The sequence below is a fragment of the Chrysochloris asiatica genome, unplaced genomic scaffold (genome assembly GCF_000296735.1).
Source record: "Chrysochloris asiatica unplaced genomic scaffold, ChrAsi1.0 scaffold00085, whole genome shotgun sequence".
Lineage (NCBI taxonomy): Eukaryota > Metazoa > Chordata > Mammalia > Afrosoricida > Chrysochloridae > Chrysochloris > Chrysochloris asiatica.
In genome coordinates, this window is record NW_006408603.1 from 9,583,843 (window position 1) to 9,591,006 (window position 7,164).

The 7,164-nt window shown below is 42.0% G+C and overlaps 1 protein-coding gene across 1 annotated transcript; it reads right to left on the reverse strand.

Moving 5' to 3' along the window:
* Positions 1 to 1,416: 1,416 nt before the first annotated feature.
* Positions 1,417 to 4,982, reverse strand: TMEM167B (transmembrane protein 167B). Its single transcript, XM_006865971.1, has 3 exons — positions 4,973 to 4,982; positions 2,518 to 2,649; positions 1,417 to 1,781 (listed from the first exon to the last, which is right to left on the reverse strand). The coding sequence occupies exons 1-3, from the start codon at positions 4,980 to 4,982 to the stop codon at positions 1,699 to 1,701; spliced, it is 225 nt and encodes a 74-aa protein (XP_006866033.1). The 3' UTR covers positions 1,417 to 1,698.
* Positions 4,983 to 7,164: the final 2,182 nt, after the last annotated feature.

A 7,164-nucleotide genomic window follows, 5' to 3' on the forward strand; every position in this document is an offset into this window, starting at 1 on the left:
AGATGAGTAGACGTGTAGTGTTTACTTCGTGACTTTCTAAGACTTCCAGAAACCCGCAGAGCACTAAATTGCGATTTCAGAACTTAAACAACTTAGCAGCTTTTGTTCTTTTGTAGTCGGTGGACAAAAAGACATAATTCACTGCTACATAGAGGTCAACCACAGCTAACTTGTCCACAGAGAATTCAGGGATAAACTCCCTTTAGTTTTCTCTGTGGGCAATTTAACTAGTATGCCTATGTCTATTCGTCTCTTTACAAAAATTTTTAAATCTACTTATTCTCTCTCTTTGAACAGAGAAACTCTAGGCTTCATAAATATAATGGTTGATCCTTTTACAAATATGAGTATGAAGGAATGGAGATTCTTCCCTTCAAATGTTGGGTCATCTAAAATGATTTGCCTCAGAAGTTACCATGTCTCCTAAAACAGTCCATTAGTCTCCACTGCAGATCCGTTCTCCTTTACTTTAGAAAACATGAAGATACTCTTATTTCATTCATGCTTTCTATGGCCTGTCCAAATATGCCTAGGAGTATCAGCAACTTCTCTCACCCACTGACATTTCTTAACTTCTTATAGTAAAGAGAATTTCCAAGAAACAGCTAAAAAGTACTGCAATATGAGGAAAATTAAGAGTTGGCCAGGAAAAAACAAGTAATCAACTAAAAATTGCCAGAACAATCCATATTCAACCAAAGAAAAAGTTTGCATCTTAGATAACATGACAAAACATCCATCTAATATCATAATAAATTCTTACACTAGATGAATTTACTAGTATATGAATTAATACACTAGATTTATTTCTTCTACCCTAACTGCAAATATATTAAACAATTATTTCTTCAAATAGCTTCTCTTTCCCCTAGTGGAGTAAAACTGCTTGAGTAACAGTGTTTAGCACAAGTAATTTAGAAAATATAAAAAGGCTTTAGGAAAATAGCAACAGTTGAGTCATTCTCCATACATCATTTAACAGCGTGAAGTTTCCATTTGAGAATACTGTTGAACAGAAAAAAAAAAACAAAACTTAAGTCACTGTATTCTGGTCTGATCATGTACGAATTGCAATTTCTCAAATCTTATGTAGGCCCAGGTTCTCTTGGCAAACCTCCCGAGCTATCAGCATACAGCACAGCTATTTCATCTGTTCTCTTTTTGCAATGAGGGCCTTGTCTCTCTCTTATGTTCCCAGATGGGTATAGGAAAGATAATTCTCCAAAGCCAAACAATTCCCTGGCATTGCACTCAGGCCTCTCCCACATTCCCAATTTGCCAAGTGCAAAAGAGGAAGAAAAAAAGTCAAGTCTTGAAAATTATCTCCTTCCAAGTGGTCTGAACACAGTCTATATTCTTCCCTACTGAGTCTCGATATGAAAAGATCCTGATGAGGGATTGAAGAACACAATACACAGGAGGAATGCAACCTTATCTTGCAATTTATCTGGACATCATATACTCTCTGCCAAGGACTGAGTTACATATAAATCAAAAGAAGTGGCTTTCTGGAGTCCCCTGAAGCATAAACAATGTTTATGACCATGAGGAGTTTTCCCCACATGTGGTAGGGGTAGATGCTGTGGTATCATCCTGGGGACTTTGATGATTTTAGCTGAATTCGGCTATACTGGGCCCCTGACAGTTCTTCACTCCTGTCACCTTGGTTGGCAGTTGATGAGCTGGATGCTTTGGAATTCATTTTATAAACAGAACATAAAAGGCCATTACAACGCAAGCGATGGCCACTGCCGCATGCAGCCTGGTTCCAATCACAGCAGCTGGGAAGCAAAAGTAAAAAGAGAAAAATCAGTCTGTCCTTCATAAAAGTCCTCACTTTTTGAAATCTTAAGTCACAGATGAAGAGATCTGTCACAAATAAAGAGTCTCAAGGGCTCAGGAATGTATTCAAATATTACTCTGAAGCTCTAGGTTCTTCGGTAAACATAATGTTTATTTATTATCTCATTCAATATTGAAAAAGACTTAGGTTGGTAGGATTCCAGCTGAAGGTATCCAAAATAAAAAGTAAAAAAAAGAAAAAGAACGGATTAAGTCAAAACATTAAGAAGATTCCAAGTTACTCTTTGCAGAAAATCAGAAAAACTTTTCACTGAGAAAATATTCCTTCCAACACATTGTAGTCCAGATTAAAACTCTTTCACTTATATGCAAGGGGGCTCCAAAAAATTCATGTAAAAATGGAATTGAAAGATAGTAGAATATTTCCACGAACTTTTGGAAGCTCCCTTGTATTTTCAATCTATAGAGAATAATAAAATTACCTGGGTACTAAAATAAACAATTACTCTTTAAAAATAACAGCAAATCTTAACATTTACCTTTCCTCTCAACTTTAGGAAACAATTAGTTTTACAGAGTCTCAGGCTCAAGCTCAGGGATCTTCTTTAAAAGTGGACCCAAATGCAATGCTGGCCCATCTTTGTTTGTCCTTGACCGTATCGCACCTCACTGTACAAAATTGGAAATCTCTCCTTGTCAAGGTTATGAACTTACCTTTGTAAAACACACCCCAAACACCCTTCTTCTCTGATAACAGCCAGGATTTAAGACGAGGTACTTTCTTGAAGTAGGCACAGGTGCATACGAAGAGTAAACCAAACACCAGAATACCATCCAAGGAGTACACTGTTATAGAAAGAAAACAAAACCTTTGGTACTGATCTAGTCTGGGACAGGTGATCCCACCTGAGAACACTGAGGGCAGAGTATGATATAAACACAATAACCTTAATTAGTAGCGCCAACCCTCAACAAGAGAGAGCCAAGTTGCTGGCACACACAAGGTTATCTGATTCATCTCCAAAATTGCTTGTAGACGTCTCCCTTAAACCGACTTCAGTGCCCCCTTTCCTCCTCTTTCAAAAACAATTAATTCTGGTAGTTTCTATGGAATCAGCTTGCCAGGAGTGGCTAGTGTTGGCAGTAGGCTGAAAGAACTGTAAGAATGTTTGCAGGCTGAGCAGGGAGAATTAAACATGTTCTTATTATAAATCACTCAAGTGATCAAAAAAGAAGTCAAGCTAGATATTTAGCCAAGTCTGTCAGATCTGCATCTGCTGTTGAGTATGTTAAGGCAAAAAGTAAAGTTAAAAAAATTGCAAGCATAAGGATCCATACGACTACAATTTTCCTATACATATCTTACACTTTATGAATACTCTACTTGCAAACCAAAATTTCTGCCAAAATGACAGGTTCTTGTTATTTAAATAATAAAAAAAAAGTTGTTGTTATTATTAGGTGCTCCTGAGTGGATACCAAATCATAGCAACCCCATGTACAACAGAATGAAAACTGCCCGGTCCTGGGTCAACCTCACAATTGTTGCTATGATTATTTTTTATCGTCAAATCTGTAACTGTCTAAGAAGCTCAAACAGATTATTTTATAGAACTTATATTTGCCACTTTATCATCTTCTTTGGAGTTCTGGTGTGGTGCTATAGGATAAGCACTGGACTGCATGGTGTTTGAACTGCAAAGTCAGTGGTTCAAACTCACCAGCCGCTCCTCAGAAACTGTATACTGGCTCGTTATGAGTCAGAACCAACTCATCAGCACTTAGCAAAAACTACCCCCTCTAGTACACTATCCTGCAGTTTGGTGTCCCAGAAGAAATGGCCCAGTATACTAAAACACTAAGTTGTGGTGCTGTAGATAAGCACTGAACTGCACAAGGTCACGATTCAAACTCACCAGCCACTCCTTAAAAACCCTATACAGGGTCGCTATGGGTCAGAATCCACTTGACAGCTTTTAACAAGTATTTTATAGTTAAAAACAAGTAGTGATCAATGACACTTTTATGTGCTACTCTCTTTCTCAGAGAAGTTTTTACAGGCAATGCCAAAATGCACAAGGAAGTGAAATGTGAGTCTTAATTACTTTGAGAGAAATGCTATCCTGTACCTTCAACTGTATTGCCTAAAAGATAATTCTCTTTTTTGCTTTCCTAAAAAGGTTGACTCTAAAGCAAAGACCATAAAGGTTCTACTTCCTTTTCTGGAATTTGTCTATAAAATGTCTGAAGCGGCCTGGAAAATTAGGTCAGGTAAACAGGATGGCAACTTCCTAAATCCAATTTTAGCAATAATAGCGAGCGTCTTTAGTTGGGATCACCGGTCCAGTACTATGTTGTTGCTGTTGTTAAGTGCCTTCGAGTCGGTTCCAACCCATAGCGACCCTGTATAGGGTTTCCGAGGAGCAGATGGTGAGCTTAAACTGCCGACCGTGCAGTTCAAACGGCTTTGCAGTCTGGCGCATTAACCCACAGCGCCACACCAGGGCCAGTACTATAGAAACCAACAATAAAAGACTTCATAGTATTTTTTTATACTTCAAAAAGAAAAATCCATTTAGGGTCTACACATTCATCCCGAGGAGTCCTGGTGTGGCGCTGTGGGTTAATGTGCTGGACTGCAAAGTCGGCTTGAGCCACAAGGTCGGCGATTCAAGCTCACCAGCTGCTCCTTAGAAAGCCTTTACAGGGCCACTATGGGCCGGTACCGACTTGACAACACGTAAGTGCAACAACGTTCATCCCTTAAATTTGCGGGGCTTAAGATCATGTGACTTCTGGCTGGTCCCAACGACTCGACTGTCAGAAGCGAATTTAGGAGGGTATTCTTCCCCAGGATTAACGCAGTAGTCCACCTTGGCCGCCCCCAAGAGGGCCAAAACGAACTTCTAGGAAGAGGAAGAGAATGAAAAACAACGAGTCGGGACCGAAGGCAAGGGGTGTGAGCACATGAGGCAGTGAAAGTGCTAGATGGGCAAGGGATAGGGAAACCTGCTGAGGGGCACAGGGTGCAGGAGTTAGGGGCGTCCTGAGGCCCAGAGGGGCCGGGTCGGGAGGGGGCGGGGAGAACAGACACGTCAGTCTCGGCCCCGCCCGCCACGTTTCACTTCGACCCTCACTCCCATTCTCCGCGCTGGACACCGGCTCTCACCGTTCGTCATGGCGTTTGGGCCCAGGCCTTTTCGGGGTTCTGGAGTTAGCGGTAGTGGCGGCGAAACGAAGGCTGGGGAAGTCGGTTCCCGCTTGACACTTCCCGATCCGGGACGCGGCGACGGGCAATAGCCGTAGTACGCAAGCGCAAAGGCCGAGAGGCGAGCGTCGATTGCAATCAGGCGTGGCTAGCCGATTGCCGATGTGTGTGTGTGTGTGTGTGTGTGTGTGTGTGTGTGTGTGTGTGTGTGTGTGTGTGTGTGTGTGTGTGTGTGCGTGCGTGTGCGTGCGTGTGTGTGTGCGCGTGCGCGTGCGCGGGGGGGGGGGCGTCAGGCGCATGCGTAGATGGTGCGTGCGTGTTTACGTAGACAGAGCGTAGTCCGCGAGGCGTCCTTTGTGGCCAAGGTAACCTGGTGTATTTCGGGTTCCTTTTCAGAGTTAGTGCTTGGGCGTAACCAGACATGTTCGATTGATTTGAGAAGGCTACGACTTGCAGTTTTGCCTTCTGTCTTCTCTTTGCGTGACTGTGTGTGTGTGACACAGAGAAGTTTCCTTTCCTGACATCCACTTAAGAAAGCGCCACACTAGAGGGCAAGAAGCGACTCTTGCGGTTGCTCTTCGCTCTTGCTAGGTATCTGGGCCTTGACTCCGCTTACGAATTTCCAAAATGAAATAAGGAACTTTAGAAACAAAACAAGTTGCATATTTCAGATCCTAAAGCTCCACATTGTCGGGAAGCATTCAGATCGTTGACAATTTGTAGGTATTTTGTTTTCCTTAAATTATCATGTAAGTTTCCATTATTTAGGTCATTTTGACTCCACGGCACATGACCACCCCTCAAAAATGGGCAATATCTGGATTGCACTTCTCTAAAGAAGTCACGTTGTCAGACTAATGGTAGAGAGTAATGTGGAGAATATTAACCACAGATTCCATTTTGTAAATTGAAATCCTTAATTACACAAATACTCAGGCTACTCTCTTAGGATCCCAGTGAAAGTGGGATTTCCTTTGTTTTTCAAGCCTACAGCCTTTGTCAAGGACTCGGCTGCTTTTGCTGCAGCGCCATCTGTTGGTTACTGTCTGATTCCTTATTGCGGTGGAGTTGGTTCAGACCCAAAGCAACCCTACGTATTGTTTCCGAGGAGCTGCTGGTGAGCTTGAACCGCCGACTTTGAGGTGCAAACCAACTTTGCAAACCAACATTAACCCACAGTGCCACACCAAGACTCCTTACAGGCCCGATTCCTTACTAGAAAGGAAAACAAAATAATAGACCCACTGCCTTCTACTCTCAAGGAGCTCTGGTAGCGTAATGGTTACGAATCGGGCTGCGAACCTTAAGGCCAGCAGTTCGAAACTACCAGCTGCTCCGCGGGAGAAAGATGAGGCATTCTGCTCCCGTAAAGATTTACAGCCTCGGAAACCCTGTACAGGGTCGCTATCGGTCTGATTCGACTCGATGGCACTTAACAACAACAAGCCTTCTACTCAGTGACCTTATGGAACAGACCCTAGGGTATCCAAAACTATATGTCTTTACAGGATCAGATCTTTTTCCTGCAGAGTGGTTTGTTGGTTGAATCATCGACTTGTTAGTTAGCAACCAAGCACTTAAATCATGCCGCAAGGGTTCCTTGCATGAAAGAAGAAAAGCTGCCTTCTATAAAGAGTGGAAAGGCAAGCCAAAAAAGTCAGACGCAGGCCAGACTTCTTGTGGAAATGCATATTGTTACTGTTGTTAGTGCCTTTGAATTGCTTCCGACTCATAGCGACCCTGTATAGGGTTTCTGAGGCTTTTTTAAATCTTTGCGGAAGCACAAAGTCTCATGTTTCTCTGGCGGAGTGGCTGGCAGGCTCAAACCACAGACCTTGTATTTTGCAGTCCAGTGCTTATCATATGGAGCCACTGCATTCCCTGAAAATGTATATAAATATACATAAATGCAAATATAGATACATAAATGCAGAACCAAAAAAACAAATGGAAAAATTGGAAGCAACCAATATGCCCTTTAATAGGTCAATGGATAAACTGGTATATCTATACAATGGAATATTATTAAGCAACAAAAGAACGATCATGCCACAAAAACACAGGAGAAACCTTAAATGCATATTGTTAAATGAAAGAACCCAGTCTGAAAAGCTACATATTGTTGTTGTTGTTGTTGTTGTTGTTGTTGTTGT

Excerpts from the sequence above, each read along its gene's own strand:
- TMEM167B (XM_006865971.1), bottom strand. Across the intron at positions 1,782-2,517 it reads TTGGGGTGTGTTTTACAAAG|CTGCTGTGATTGGAACCAGG; the intron begins GTAAGTTCATAA and ends TTTGCTTCCCAG.